The sequence below is a fragment of the Geotrypetes seraphini genome, chromosome 2 (assembly GCF_902459505.1).
Source record: "Geotrypetes seraphini chromosome 2, aGeoSer1.1, whole genome shotgun sequence".
Classification (NCBI taxonomy): Eukaryota; Metazoa; Chordata; class Amphibia; order Gymnophiona; family Dermophiidae; genus Geotrypetes; species Geotrypetes seraphini.
The window spans coordinates 394,089,058-394,105,719 of NC_047085.1; the positions used below are offsets into that span (position 1 = coordinate 394,089,058).

The following is a 16,662-nucleotide window of genomic DNA, read 5'->3' on the forward strand; positions in this document are numbered from 1 at the left end:
CCCTCTTTAGCCTTTCCTCACATAAAAGGAGTTCTATTCATTATCATTTTAGTCACCCTTCTTTGAAACGTTTCTAAGCCCGCTATATCTTTTTTTGAGATGTGGCAACCAAAAGGTGAACCAAAGAAACAATGTTCCTGATATGGACTTTATTTTAAAAAATCAACATAGCAATTCACGTAAAAACCATAAGCACCTAATCCGCTGGAAGCTTTGGACCCAACACGGTCCATGTTTCGACAATTAGTCTTCCTCAGGGGTCCTATAAATGATAGTGTATCAATGAGATATAGTATAAAAGCTGGCAACAACATATGTGTAGGTGAATCAAAAAATCCATGTGATACCATACATCAATGTAATATTATACGAAAATACAGTGAATGTACGGGTGACTGGTGATGTGTGAAACAGAAAAATCTATAAGATCAAAAATGACAATGTGGAACTGTGAGATAGTGTGTCCAAAGGTGTTGAATGGAAAAATGCTACAGCAAAGAATGGTGCGTTTACTCTCGCTGGAAGAGAATATATAAATATGAGTGAAAAGACAAAGGGAAGAAACACTATACGGGAGAAGCTCGAGGAAATACATACCTTGCTAGTCCTAGAATAGAAGATATGTAGAAAAGCTACACAATCCAAATGTACTACAATTGAAAAACAAAATAACTTGATGAACTCAAAGTCCACAAGAACAGTTGAAATATATAAATAAAATAATGATACCCTAGAACAGGGGTGCCCAAAAGGTCAATCGCTTTGCCTTTGCATTCTGTTCTCCCTGCTTCCCCAACGCCAGGCGCATACAAGCCTTCCCCCCCTTGCCCCCCCCCCCCCCGGACAAATTCTGACATCGGAGAGGATAATATAAATATATATATAAATGATAATTAACATTTTCTCTGCATACAGTGTGCTTTGTGTTTTTAAAAATTTTATTGTTGGTATATCATTTTGACTTGGTCATTTTAAAAGTAGCAAGCAAACCAAAAAAGTGTGGCCACCCCTGCCCTAGAAGAACAATCATATACTAGAAAAGAATGAAAGACTTGTATGTTGGAGCTCTTATGTATAAAAGATCATATATGAAAGGGAACCTAAGCAGAGAGCCATCATGGCCAGAAAAGCAAAATGAAGTGCCTTTTCCTCACAGAGACCTGGCTTACTTCTGACTCAGACCCCAGAATAACAGAAGTTTGCCCTAAGAGCCACAAGATAACAATGGTCTGCAGAGAAAATAGAGGAGGAGGTATTGCCATCATAGCTAGAAACACCATAAACCTAAAAATACAAGACAAAACAACCAACCCACACATGGATTTACTAGCCTGTCAACTTTCAAGCATATCATTCAAAAGAACACTAACATGCATGCTCTGCTACATAACTCTAGGTAACTAGAACACAGCAAAACCAATACAGTGGTGCCTCGCATAAAGAACGCCTCGCACAGCGAACGCTGCACACAACGAACTTCATTTCATGATTCATACAACGAACTTCATTTCACACAACGAAGTCGCCCGAGCTTCCACGATCGCTGCCGATGTATTGCATCCTTCCGCGCAGGCACTGCAGGCAGTCGTTAGTCACTGCGCTTAACGCGTTTCACATAACTAACTTTTCGCATAACAAACTTGCTCCTGGAACGAATTAAGTTCGTTGTGTGAGGCACCACTGTATCTGAAGAATTTATATACTGAAACTCACTAACAACAACCTACAACTTAATCCTAAGAAACCTCAACCTCCACCTCGAAAACCAATCTTGCAAACTATCATACCTCGAGGCCTTCATACAAAATTTTAGACCCTCAAGCAACGCATAAAAAAGGATACTAACTCGACATTGCAGCCTACATGTCCCAATAACCCACACAACCAGAGATCCAAACGTCAAACGGAACCGTTCCCTCTGGTCAGATCACTACACTTACTCCTTTGAAATCAACTGAACCAATAACAAAAGCATACCAATCACACAAAAAATAACTTACAACTCACGCAAATATATCGACCACCACCATATTCTGGACAAAGGCAGACACCATAATCCAAGACTACACTCCCAAAGATTTCATCTCACAATGGAGCCATCTAAGTACAGCAACCCTGGATGAGCTAGCCCCAGAAAAACCCAAAATTAGAATCCACAGAAAATCAGACAAATGGTTTGACAACGAACTACTTCTACTCAAAAGGCAATGCAGATAACTAGAAAGAAAATGAAGAAAAGGTAGCCAAGAATCCACAAAAACAGCATGGAGAATACTGGACCAAAAATACAAACAAAAACTGAAAAAAAAGAAAGACACAAAACAAATAGGAGAAGGACCCCAAGACACAAAAAAGCTATTCCAGTTACTAAAAGATCTAACAGACCCCACACCCTATCTAACCAACAGCAACCCCCCCTCCTTCAGCCACCCTCTTAGCCACATTCTTCAAAAACAATATCGCAACTATCAGAGCCACGATCAATGGAATTCCTACGCACCTAGAAGAGATCTCAAATCCCCCCACAGAGAAAGAATCAGTTGCAGCAGACAGAACCTGGTCCCACTTCTCACCCATACAATGGTCAGACTTCAACAAACTATATAATAAATACAGCCACGCAGCCTGTGATCTTAACCACTGCCCCCTATATACCTTTTGAGAACCTCCAGTACACTATTCCATTCCCTGCTACTACAATGGATACAAACTTTACTCAAAGATGGACTTTTCCCACAAGACCTCAGTGAAATCATCATAACTCCGATACTAAAAGACCCCAAGGGAACAACGGACCAACCATTCAACTACAGACCCATAGCCTCAATCCCACTGTATGTCAAGCTAATGGAAGGCCTCGTAGCTAAAATCCTAACCTTATACCTAGAAAATCACAACTTACTCCATCCCACAGAGTCTGGTTTCAGAACCAACTACAGCACTGAGACCCTACTAGGAACACTCATGGACACAGCTAGACAACACCTCAGCATAGGCAAGAAAATACCGATCATACAACTAGACCTCTCCGTAGCCTTCGACCTGGTAGACCATGATATCTTCCTACGAACACTAGACTCCATAGGAATCTCAGGCAAGGTACTATCATGGTTTAAAGGCTTCCTACAATACAGAACTTAAAGGGTTAAAACAAACAAAGAAAAATAAGAACCATGGTCCAACCCCTGCGGAGTACCCCAAGGATTACCTCTGTCTCCCATACTCTTCAACCTATACTTAGCCTCCCTCAGCTCCTAGATAAACATGGCCTAACCTCCTACAGCTATGCAGATGACATCACCATTCTCCTCCCCTTCGACCATCCAGCGCCTACCATGATAGGCACAATACACAGAACACTCGAAACAGTAGCAACATGGATGACAAAACACAAACTAAAACTTAACTCCGACAAAACAAACTTCATCCTCCTAGAAAACAGCAAAACCCCAACCTTAACAAACCTAGTAATAAACTCGACTTCATACCCCATTCAACCCACGCTAAAACTTCTTGGAGTACTGATTGACAGAGGCTGTACCATGCAACCACAAATCAACAAAATAATAAAAACATCATTTGCAACCATGAGAAATCTAAAACAAATTCGAAAATTCTCCAACAGGAAACAATTCCAACTTTTGGTACAATCTCTAATCCTTGGACTAACAGACTAATGCAACATACTATACCTCCCCTGCCCAGCGACCATGATAAAACAACTACAAACAATACAAAATACAGCCCTAAGACTCATCTATTTGATGAAAAAATACAACCACATCACAAAGGCATACCACGACTCACACTGGCTCCCAATACAAGCAAGAGTATACTTCAAATTCTACTGCCTACTATTTAAAGATATAAACGGAGACAACCCAACCTACTGGACCAACCGACTAACTCAATCCACCTCAACCAGACACAGGAGAACCCACTCACTATTCACATACCCGCCAACCAAAAATGTCAAACAAAGAAAACTATATGACAACCTAATGGCCACCAGAGTAGCAAAACTAGACAGACAACTCACCAATCTGCTGTCTTCAACCACAGACTACAAAAACTTCAAAAAAGAAACAAAAACCCTACTCTTCAAAAAATACATAAAACTTATTTAACACGACCAGATCCCAAGCTTCACCTACTATACTATCTACTCCTTATCAAATCTAAAATGTTCAAATAACCATTATGTATTACCTAATTTCATGACAATTCTTATGTAATCCGCCCATATATGTCATAACATCATGACAATTCTTATGTAATCCGCCTTGAACCGCAAGGTAATGGCACATATGGTTTTTAGCTGGCAGAGGTAGGAGGAGGAGGAGGAAGATACTAGTTTGGATATGTGATCTGTCATTGATAAGTTTAAATCAAGAGTTATTCCTAGGCTGCGGATGTTATCCTTGTGTGTAAGGGTGTTTGTGCCCCAGGAAAAGGACGGACAGGGGTATACACAAAGATCTTTTTGGATCCAGAGAAGTTCTGTCTTGGACTCATTTAACTGTAACTTGTTCCTGGTCATCCAAGTCTTTATTTCAGTTAAACAAGACTGGAGATTTTTGATTTGTACATCTCGGTATCGGCCTAGTAGGAGGTAGAGTTGTAAGTCATCTGCGAAAGAGTGGATTCTGATTTGATGTTTTTCTGCTATGTCCAATGCAGCACAAGCCAATACTGGGAGACACCAAGTGCCATGCTGAACAAGCTGTGCAGTAGCATGCTTTCCCTGAGGGAGTTGCCATTATCTAGGTACTTGTCAGAGACCAGCCCTCGCATACCTCCACCTCAGCTAGTTGTGAACATTCCTTGACAGGGCAAGAACCCCAACTCTGGAAGAACAACCAGTAAATAAATGTTTGTCAGTTGCTATGCTCCCACCCAGGGGACTCTCAAGAAACCCAGGGCCGAGGCACACAGCAATTCAGGAAAGTCGAGTGAAAGCAAGGATCCGCCATGTTGAGTGTGCACCCCAGGGCTTGCAAACCACAAAATATATACTGTATATACTTGAATATAAGTCGATCCGAATATAAGTTGAGACCCTCATTCCCCCCCCCCAAAAGGAGGAAAAAAAAAATAAAAATGGTTGACTCGAATATAAGTCGGGTGGCTTAATATTCAAGTGACCTGCCCTGACAGGTTCTGCACTCAGCCCCCCTCCCTCCCTGCCCTGCACTCAGTCCCATTCCCTACCAGGCTGTGAACCAAGCTCCCCTCCCTGCCAGGCTCTGAACACTGTCCCACCTTCCTTCCCTGTACCCTCTTCCCCCTAAAAAGAGCCATCCTCATCAGTGATGTCACAATGGCTTAATTGTCCCATACTCCCCTCTGCCCTCTAACCCAGCCAGCAGATTAACCCTTCCCTTTAACTTAAACCACCTACTGGTAGGCCGAGACAAGAGGGATCCCTCCCGTCTCCTGACCCGGACGACACTAATAATTACCATCCTCCTTCGCATACCTGTTCCTTGGTGGTCCAGTGTGTATCCCGCGCTGAAATCCTCCTTTGTAAAGGTAGTAGCCAGCGGCGCACCCGGGCCAGCACGCAGGATCGAGCTTTTCATGCTGCTGGCTGGCCCTGCACCGCTCCTTGATAGGCTGCCACAAGAACCACAAATGCCACGAGAACTTGCAGCAACCTATCAAGGAGCAGTGCAGGGCCGGCCGGCAGCACAAAAAGCTTACTCCTGCGTGCTGGCCTGGCTACATTTACAATCTTCGGGAGGATTTCAGTGCAGGATACACGCTGGACCACCAGGGAACAGGTACGCGAGGGAGGGAAGGAGGTAATTATTAGTGCTGGTCAGGGCAGGAGGGATCCCCTCCTGTCCCGGTCTAAGGCAGGCCTGCAGGAAGTCCAGGAGGGTTTCGGGTGGTCACTGGGGGATGACCCGAATATAAACCGGGTCCCCCCAAAAATCCCGGTTTATATTCAAGCATATACAGTAACCTCCATGGAAGACAGGCAAAGAGAAGCTGACTAGGTTTTTTTCTTTTGTCATTTTTGTTCTACTCCAAGAAATAAAGATACTGACAGCCAAATGTTTCTTCTTTTTTTAAAACAATCAAAGGACCAGCATCAGGACTGTACAGATACTCATCTATCTGCAGAGAAGACTGAAAAATACTGAGTGGCTCAGGGCCACACATGAGATATCACTAGTAATTCTTGGTCTACCCATCTACTGGTAAGAGGGCATTTACCCACTTGTTGGGAATGGTCCGAAGCAGACAATAAGAAATATACAATTGGTTCTACTTGCAATCAGAATGAAAACAATGAACTATGTCACTTGAGTAACAGAAAACAGTATTTACCTTCAACAAAACCTTCTGACCCTGGATATCTGAGCATACTAAAGGGCGTTTACTGCTGAGTTCTTTCATGGGCTCTCCATCGAAGAGGTCACGCTCCAAACTCATTGACAGGAGTCCACCAGAAGCCTAAAATATATAAAATACGTCAACTTCCAAGATAACTTTTTTGTTGTTTTTACAGTAACTTAAAAGCTAGACCACTATAAGTGCTTAGAAAAAGAACTTTTCAAGTTATCACCTTTATTTATTAGTTCCTACAAGTCAAGGATTTGCTGTCAAAGAGCTAAAAAAACCAGCAACAGAGCAAAAAGAAATACTTCCCTAACTTTCTGCTACATTCTCCTAATAGCCAGTCTTCAGCTCTTTCATAATAGAGATTTCTCATAACAAATGATGAATAATTACAGAGCAGCTCTATAATGCACTTTTATTCTCACCAACACTACTTTCATGACAACTTATAAACAATCTGCTTCTAAATGTTCCTGTACAGTAGTCAGTTGCCAGAAACTCAGAACCTATTGTAATAGAATATTGTCACCTTTTGGCCAATCCTGGTACTGCAGCCAAGAGTATATAACATAGGAATAAACATGAGTCAGACCAATGGTCAATCCAGCCCAGTATCCTGTTTCCGCAGTGGTCAACATTAGCTGGTAGAAACTCAAATAGTAGTAACATTCCATGCTACTGATCCCAGGGCAAGCAGTGGCTTCCTCCATGTCTGTCTCAACAGCAGCTTGTGGACTTTCTTCCAGGAACCTATGCAAACCTTTTTTTAAACTTAGCTATGCTAACCACTAATATATCTTATGACAAAACAAATTCCAAAGCTTAACTATTCTTTGAATGAAAAAATACTCCTCCTATTGGTTTTAAAGGCATTTCCATGTGATTTTGATAAGGATAGTTGTATTGTGGAGAATATAAGGGGGGGGGGGGGGCATAACCAATATGTATTAGATACACTTTTAGTTAAGGCTTTAAAAGACACTAATATTATATGAAAATGTAGCTGAATAATAGAAATCCTTCACATACACAGCAAAGTATAAACAGCAGCTCGCAGAGTACATATTTTTCCTTTATAGAACAAAATATTTTGGTTTAATGTCTGAAACAAGATGCTGAGGCCATAACAATGGTTCCATAAAAGTGGGCTAAAAGTCACACTAACACATTTGTTTATAAAAACATATTTTTCTTCCAGTAGTTGTTTAGACAGTTTAGAGAGAAAAACACATCTGTTTATAAGAACATAGCTTTCTTCCACTTCCATAATTAGGGCAAATATTGATGAGTTAGCATGTGATGAGTTAAGTCACTGTTGCTAAGGAAATTACTAGCAAAGTAAAATTCAGAAACCATGTGACTTCAATTTGTAAATGGATTGTGACTGGAAGATGTACCAACTACATATGTTTAATAATGACTTAATTAATGATGTCAATAAAATGGCCAATCACCTATATTGGGGAAGCCTTTCTGACATCCCATTACGTTGGCGGATGCAGAAACGCTTCTCAAGGTTTTGACTATTTTTAACCACACTTGTGTGAGAGATTTTTTTTCTGAACTCCCCAGAAATAGAATTAAGAACTGATGAATATATGGAAGTATTAGGAGGCAGGTAGATAGCCTGAGTAGATGGTTATTTCAACCAAACAATTTCATTAAGAGTCCCCTGCTCTTCATAATGTTTGAGAATAAAAAAAAATTTTTTGATTCACTTTCATCTGTTCTACACCACTCAGGATTTTATAGACCTCAATCATAACTCCCCAGAGCTATCTTTTCCTAGCTGAAGAGACTTAACCTCTTTAGCCTGTCTTCACATGAGTGGGGTTCCATCCCCTTTATTATTTTGGGCACTCTTCTATATCATTTTCGAGACATGACAACCTGAATTGAATGTAATACTCAAGGCGAGGTTACATCATGGAGCCAAAAGTGACTTCCCCCTAATGTTGACACCCATAAATTTTCTAAAACTTTATTCTGGTTTCTCTTTTTTCTATGCTATCTATAAAGTCTGAACATTGAAGAAAACCATTTTAAAAAGTGATTTTTATTTTATAAAGGAAAAAAAGGGGCAAAAGCACATAAATGGCCAAGTTGGTTCTGATTATATTAGGAGCTAATAAAAAGGTGATTAAAGCAAGGAATATTCCCTATTGTATTCTTTTTCAATCTGACAGGACCAGCAAAAGGGCATCTATTATTTGGCCTTGTGTTTAGTTATGTATTTTGCTTTGTGAGTCACTTTGATATAAGTGACATAGAAATATGGTAAATAAATACAAAAAATAAAATATTGTAAGGTGAGAGAATTCTGTACCACTCAGCAAGGCACCAATAACAGTTCTCTGCAGAATTCGGATGGCTGCCATACTGAAACTGCTCTATGTTATATAGCAAGCTAGCAGAAAACATAAGACAATAGCCAACACAACAGCCTGCATGAGTGGAAAGATACAGCAATATCAAAACATAACACAAGCATCACCATAGTGGGACAGAATGAAGGTCCATCAAGCCCAATGTCCTGTTTCTAACAGTGGCCAATCCAGGTCACAAGTACCTGGCAAGATCTCAAAAGAGTAAATCAGATTTTATGCTGCTTATGCCTCTGAAGAATCAGCTTTACTTTGGTCACACTCAAATCTTTCAGTACCACATTTGATTTTCAAGATAAATTATATATTTGTATTACTAGAAAGCTAGTAAAACAGTGGCAGCCTATGACTCAGAGCGATGCAATGATGGGGGTTAAAAAAATGAGAAAGCTGGGGACTATGGAGAAGGAAGTGTGAAGCTAGTGAAGGGCAGGGACAGCAAAAGAAGAAAGGTCAGCAAAGCACAGTTACTTACCGTAAGGTGTTATCCGGAGACAGCAGGCAGATATTCTCACATATGGGTGATGTCATCCACAGAGCCAGAAACGGACAGTGGTAAAAGTTTATTATCACTAAGCTTTTAGAAATTTTGTGACTGCCTGCACCACGCAAGTACGAGTGTTTTCCCGCCCGACGCCAACTCGCAGTACCTCAGTTCCGTAAGCAAGCTAAGAAGCCAACCAGAGGAGGTGGGAGGGATGTGAGAATAGCTGCCTGCTGTCGCTGGATAACACCTGTTATGGTAAGTAAAGCACAGTTACTTACCTAACAGGTTTTATACAGTACTTTCCAAGTGAGGTATTTAAGATGAGCCAAAGACATTGGTTCAAATGGAGGTTTCATTAGTTGAGCAAGTACAACATTAAGATCCCAAACCACTGGAGGTGGTTTAACAGTGAACAGTCCTTTCATGAATTTGGAAACCACAGGATGAACAGAGAGAGGTTTTCATCTAATGGTTGATGAAAAGCAGCTACTGCACCAAGATGGAATCTAATAGAGGTGGATTTGAGGCCAGACTGGGATAAATGGAAAAGATAATCCAAAATCAAAGATAAGGAGGTAGATTGTGGCTCCTAATGATGAAGATTGCACCAAGCAGAAAACAGAGTCCATTTTTTAGAATAACATTGTCTTGTGGCTGGATTTCTGGAAACAGCCAAGATGTCCCTGATAGGATGAGAAAACTGAAGGTTAGGTGAAGTCAGCCCGAGAAGGGAGAACCATGGTTGTCTGGGCCACCGAGGAGCTATCAGAATCATGGCGGCTAATTCGTGTTTCAGTTTGACAAGCATCCTGAGAATAAGTAGAAATGGAGGAAACGCATAGAGGAACTTGTTTGTCTAGTCTTGGAAAAAAGCATCTGCCTCCAGGCAATGAGGAGAGTACAGTCTGGAACAGAACTGAGGCAGCTTGTTGAGGGGAGACACAAAAGGTGTATCTGAGGGGTTCTCCTATTGAGAAAATATTTGATGGAGAGCTGTTGAGTTAAGCGCCCATTCGTGAGGTTGCAGGATGCAGCTTAGTTTTTCTGCCAATGACTTTTTCTCTCCTTGAATGTAAACAGCTTTCAGAAAAATGTGAATAATTGCACACTCCCAAATCTTCTGAGCTTCCTGGCAAAGGAGAAGAGACCCTGTTCCTCCATGCTTGTTTATGTAGTACATGGCTACTGGATTGTCTTTACGAATGAGAATGACTTGATCTTGAAGAAGATACAGAAAAGTCTTGAGAGCACTGAAAATCGCTCTGAGTTCCAGATTTATGTGATGGCGACTATCTGTGGTGGACCAATGACCCTAAGTACAGAGACCATCCAGGTGAGCTCCCCAAAAGTAGATTGATGAATCTGTTATGAGAACCTTCTGGTGAGGGGGCGTTTGAAACAGTACACCTCTGGAAAGACTGGAAGATAGCATCCACCACTGAAGAGATTGCCGTAGAGAAGATGTTACTGTAAAGTGTTGGGAAAGCAGATCGATAGCCTACGACCACTGAGGGGTCCGTAGGTAAAGTCTGGCAAAAGGAGTCACGTGAACTATAGAAGCCAAGTGACCTAGAAGGAACATCATGTGCCTTGCTGAGAATGAAAGAAGGAGGGTCACTTGATGGTAAAGCTGTATCAAAGCATCTTGATGTTGTTGAGGAAGGAACGCCCTGAGTTGAACAATATCTAGGAGGGCTCCAATGAACTGAAGAGTCTGAGAAGGCTGCAATTAAGATTTGGGGAAGCTGATTTAAAATTCCAAATGTTGCAGGAACAATATAGTCTGTTGTGTCACTAGAATAACACCTTGAGATGAAGGATCTTTGGTGAGACAATTGTCTAGATAGGGAAAACTTGGAAACCTGAGCTCTCAAGACTGCTGCCACCACCACCAAATACTTGGTGAATACTCTGGGAGATGATGTGAGATGAAAGGGCAGAACCTTGTATTGGTAATGATGATTTCCCACCTGAACTGAGAAACTTGTGAGAGGCTGGGTGAATGGGAATGTGAGTGAAAGCCTCCTTGAGATCCAGAGAGCATAACCAATCGTTTTGATCTAATAGGAAGGGGGGGGGGTGTACAGGGACGCCAGAGACAGCATCCAAAATTTCTGTTTGACAAGAAATTTGTTGAGAGCTCTGAGGTCCAATATCAGTCAAAGACCTCCCATCTTCTTCGGGACGAGGAAATACCAGGAATAAAACCCTGCGTCCTGCTGGTCACTGAGAATGAGCAGGGATTCGACTTTCTGGAGAGGGTTGGAAGGAAACTTGGAGGATGATCTGGAGGAATATCAAGGAAATTAAGAGAATATCCTTCTCAAATAATATTGAGAACCCAGATATTGGAGGTGATTAGTTGCCAACGATGATGGTAATGCATTAGACAACCTCCAATGGGGAGAGGAAGAGGCAGAGTTATCTGGATTGAGATTATGCACTCGAGTAGTTGGTCAAAAAGGCTGATTTTACAGGATTAGCAGACTTCTGGGGCTTTTGAGGATGCTGTTGATGCTAATTTTTTTGCTGCGGCCTGGAAAGAGGAGTAGACTTTGGTGTATAACACCTCTGATATGAAGCAAATGGTTTGAAAGACTTGGAGGTAGAGGATTTAGTCTTAGCCCTGAGCAGTGAATTAAAGGACTTTTGCTCTGAAAGTTTTTTTTAGTTTAATTTTCAATAGTGTCTCCAAAAAGGTAATCTCCAAGGCAGGGGATATTAGCTAAGCGATCCTGGAGATTAGTGTCCATATCTGCTATCCTTTGCCATGCAAGCTTCCTCATGGCCACAGACATTGTCGAAACTTGGGAAGACAGCTCAAAGACATCGTATGCGGATTTTACCATATGCTGCCAAAGTTGAGTAAAAGTATTAAACAAATGCTGGAATTCTGACTTCTTAGCCGATGGAAGTTACTTGTAATAGTTTGGTATTTGCTTTACCAAATATTTGAGATAACAGGTAAAATAGAAATTGTAATTGATGACTATTAGCCAGAATGGAATTCTGGTAGAGATGTCTCCCAAATCTGTCCATCATTTGACCAGCCCGGCCTGGAGTAACTGTGGTGTAGACTTTAGAAGGAGCAGATTTTTTGAAAGTGGATTCAACCATGAGAGATTGATGTGAAAGCTGATGCTTATCAAAACCAAGAATGGGAATCATTTTGTATTGAGAATCCAGCTTCCTAGGAGCAGCTGAAACAGAATAAAGGGACTCCCAATTCTTACGAAGTGTTTCTTTCAGGATACCATGTAAAAGGAAGTTTGAGAAGCTCCTTAGGAGAATGTTTGTAGTCTATGATCTCAAGAAACTCCGCTGAATACTTGGAATCTGCCTCCAATTTTACAGCCATGTCTTTATGCATCTGACTGAGGGGATATAAGACGTGGAGACAAATGCCTGAAATGACTGGAGTGAGTCTCAGAAGAATGAGGCTTGAAGATCGATTCTTTGAGGAAGGAGATTGGTACCTTTAAGAACGGAGTCTAGAAGCATGGCTCGATGACGATGATTGGTGCCGAGATTGACGTGGTATCAATGAGGCAGTGGTGGTATCTGCATCTCGCATGGGTCAACGCTCAGGCTGGCCGGTACCGGAGGAGCAAACATGGGGTTGACAAGTTGGAACATATCCCCAGACTCCAATTGAAAGAGAACATCGAGCTTCTCTTTAAAAGCCTGCACCGACACCTGTGGCTTGGATGCCGGTATCAACGGTGCCACGGCTCGCTCCGGAGGGGATGACATAGATGAAGCTGCACCCCTCAAAGTTGAAGCGAGCCGCATTAATGGTCTCTGTTTGGCCGGTACGATTAGACTTGAGATGGACACTGAGATGGAAGCTAAGATGAAAGCTGGTACCACAGATGATGGCGATGCTTTTGACGTCGATGGTTTGGATGGTGTCGAAGGTACCTGTGATGTATCCATGGTACTGAAGAGAAGTCTTTGTTGTAACAAGCGGCTTTTTATGGAATGCTTCTGAAGCATCAAACAGCGCGTACCAGATCCATGAAATGGCCTGGGCCAAGGCAATAAATACACCACTTATGTGGGTCAGTTAGTGAAATAGTGCGCTGGCACCTGTCACACCTTTTGAAGCCAGTTAATGGGTGGGACATGGGAGGAAAAACTGCCTCAGACAAATCAAACCCCGAAAACTGAGGCAAAGGCCCTGTCGTCAAAAACGGCTTCAACAAAAACAAGGAAAAGTGTCTTTTTTTAATATATATATAAAAATAAAAAGAAGAAAAATTGGATATGGAGGCTATAAATTTTTAAATAAATAAAATGTGGTACTCTCTAGTTGAATATAATGGGATGGAGGGAGAGTTAGCCATTAAGAAGAAAATTAATTCTGTGTGGGTCATGTGATGCATCCTGCCTGAACAGATGTGAACGAGTGGAGCTCCGCACTCACCCCAACAAAAATCAGCTATATATGAATGTATGTATGTTTAATTTATTTAATATACTGCTTTACTTTACAATTATTGTCAAAAAAAGACGTTAACACTAGGTGCTTAAAACTTTCCTCTCTGTTCAAAAAGGCTCACAATCTAACTATAGCACTATAGTAAACATTTATTAACATACTAATATATTACTTAACAAGAAAAATTTTTTTAAAATAAAAATAATATCATCAGTCCAGTCTCCTTAGTGTAGCACAGATCTTGATATTCAAATCGCTTTCAGTTGACTCAGTCTCCAGGAACCACGGCACAGGAGGCTGAAGACAGTAGGCCTCGTTGATTTAGTTCCCATTTGCATCCGGAGAAGAAGAGACTGAACCCTACCGTGGCAGCAGCGAACCGGGCAGCATATAACTCTTTGGTATGCCCATAAAAGCTGCCAGAGGCCCATCTTAATGCCAGCAAAAATGGCAGAACAACATGCATCTTTCACCGTACCTGCAGGAGACTAGATCCAGGAGATCACCAGATCAATCTTGGCGACCCTAGCAGATCACCTAAACAAGTTGCAGTCTGCTGTGGATGAAATGCATGAAAAGTCCCATACCTGGCTCTTTTCAGAGGTGTAACAGTGAGTGGCTATGCATGAGGACACATGTAACAGCCTGGAGGTGCAGTTGACGGCATAACGGAAAGAAAATATGACAATGCAGGCTCAATTTGAGGATCAAGAATAGAAGGCACAGAAACAACCTTCGGATAGTTGGATTGCCTGAGACAGTAAAGGATAGAGATTTGTACAACATCTTTACCAAATGGCTTCCGAAGAAACTGGGACTGCAATAGGGCATGTGATTCAACTGCAAATGAGTGCACCGGATTGGACCCAGACAGCAGGAAGAGCGGAAACCTCGCACAACCATAATGCAATACAGCAATTGGAGGGAAAAGGAGCATATTCTCCGGATCTATCAGAAATCAAGGCCTCTGGATTACAACAGTGTAAAGTTGCTCCTTTTTAATGATTACTTTGTGAAAGTGACAGAGCAGAGAAAGCTGACGCCGTATTGTACAGACTTGCACAACAAAGGAGATCAGTTCACCCTGATCTTTCCCGCCAAGCTCTGAGTTTGATCACCCTACATACAGCGGATGAGACCCATACTTTCGTGGCCAAATTGTCCTGGTGATGGAGATTCATCAATTGCCCTTTACAATGGACTGTTTTCTCTAGATGTGTTTTCTACATTAGATACTAATCAGCTCCTCAATCAGAAGGAACTCCGCTGTAGAAATCATGGACTATGGCTCTGGCGGCCTTAAAGGTGCATTTGGTCTTGCTATGCGTGGCCATGTTTGTCTCGGATAACACAGGTATCTTTAAAGTTTGGACTATGTTGAGCTTATGGATTGAACAACCTTATCTCTTTTGCTGTTCTCATGCTATATACTACCTTTCTCTTGCAACGCTTTTGACTTGGAATCACAGGACGTCTCTGGATCCCACCTTGAGTTTTTCCTTTGTTTTTGTTGTAATGAGGGACTATGACTCTCAGGGGGAGTGGGGGCTCCCTCGCAGGTGGGCTTGAGAATATGGCAAGGAGTTTTGGGAATGGGGGGTAGAGAACGTTGTTCACAGAAAGAAATGAAGGGGGGTTGGGGTGGGGTTTTCAGGTGTGAATGAGATTATGTGTGTGGGTCTGAGTGGGGAGTATGGATACAGGTTCTTGTCCGTCCTGCCATTCTGTGTCAAACTCATCTTCACTGCTCATAGGGTAGTCAGCTATATTACTGTCATGGGCTCTGACCTGATCTGCCCTTCTGCACCGGGGTTTGTGTGATATTCTATATTTTCCTATGATAAACCTTGGGCTTGGAGTAGGTTTGTCACAAGGGCCTCTCCCTAATGTTCTCTACTCCCCACCGTGGAGCCGGGGAGCGGGAGGCCAGGTTGTATAACTTTAATTTGACATTATGGGTAAGAGAAAAATTAAGCCTAAGCGCTCAACACCTGCTGTTTCTGGTCCTATGGACAGACACTTGACATTTCCCACAGAAACTGCAGTACAAACTTTACTTGATTCGAATTCTCCCATATCCGGAGCATCGTTAAGACCCCTCGAAAGGACACCCCCTCTTCATCCAGTATCTGGAGGTAGCGGGATTAAAACTCTCGCTATTTCTACTGGTTTTGTGGTACCATCTACTCAGACAAGTAAATTGGTTTTTACTGAAATACCTAAACTACCTGAATTTACAGGTGTAGTAAAAGAGCAACCACAAGCAGTGGAAAAACAAGATATTACCCTTAAACATTTGTGGTTAGGTATATCTAGAGTTGAAGGGCTTCTCAGAGAATCAATGAAACAAATATTGGATTACTCAAATTCTGTTGCTCAAAAGTTTGAGAATGTGGATTCTAATTTAAGTAGTTTGGATAAAAGATTAGGAGTGGTTGAATCTCAAAGTAATACATTGAAAACTGTCTCAGTATCTGCTGTTAAGGATTCTATGGTGTTACATTCCAAAATGGAAATGTTGGAAAATATACATAGGGCGAGGAATCTCCGCTTGGTTAATTTCCCAGTGACTCATTTGTTATCTTCAGAAGTATTGTTAAGGAAATATTTTAAAGAAATACTGGGATTACCCAATGCGGAAAGTTTCCCAATAAATAATTCTTATTATATTCTGCAAAAGAAAAAGAAATCCGTCCATGAGGTGGACTACCTGGTAACAGATGAAATAAACCTGACAGAGTTTTTGGAAGACACTCAGGATGTTATCCAGAGCAGGTCCACCATGGTAATAACATGCATGAGTGAGACAGACAAAATGTTGATAAAGAAGCTTTACTTTAAAAATAGATTGACTAAATTTTGTGGAGATTTAGTAAGAATTTTTCATGATGTCTCAAGAGCTACGCAATTAAGAAGGAAAGGATTTTTGAAATTGAGAATAAGAGTTTTAGCTCTTGAGGCATCCTTTTATCTAAAATTTCCATGCAAATGTCTTGTTAAAA

General features: G+C 41.5%; 1 protein-coding gene across 9 annotated transcripts in view; it reads right to left on the reverse strand.

The window, feature by feature from the left end:
* STK31 (serine/threonine kinase 31) overlaps positions 1–16,662 on the reverse strand; it is a 620,303-nt gene that overhangs the window by 80,849 nt on the left and 522,792 nt on the right. For all 9 annotated transcript variants that reach the window (XM_033930854.1, XM_033930858.1, XM_033930859.1 and 6 more), the window contains one exon: positions 6,337–6,462. In XM_033930854.1, coding sequence (XP_033786745.1) covers positions 6,337–6,462 — 126 coding nt within the window. The remainder of the gene's footprint in view (positions 1–6,336; positions 6,463–16,662) is intronic.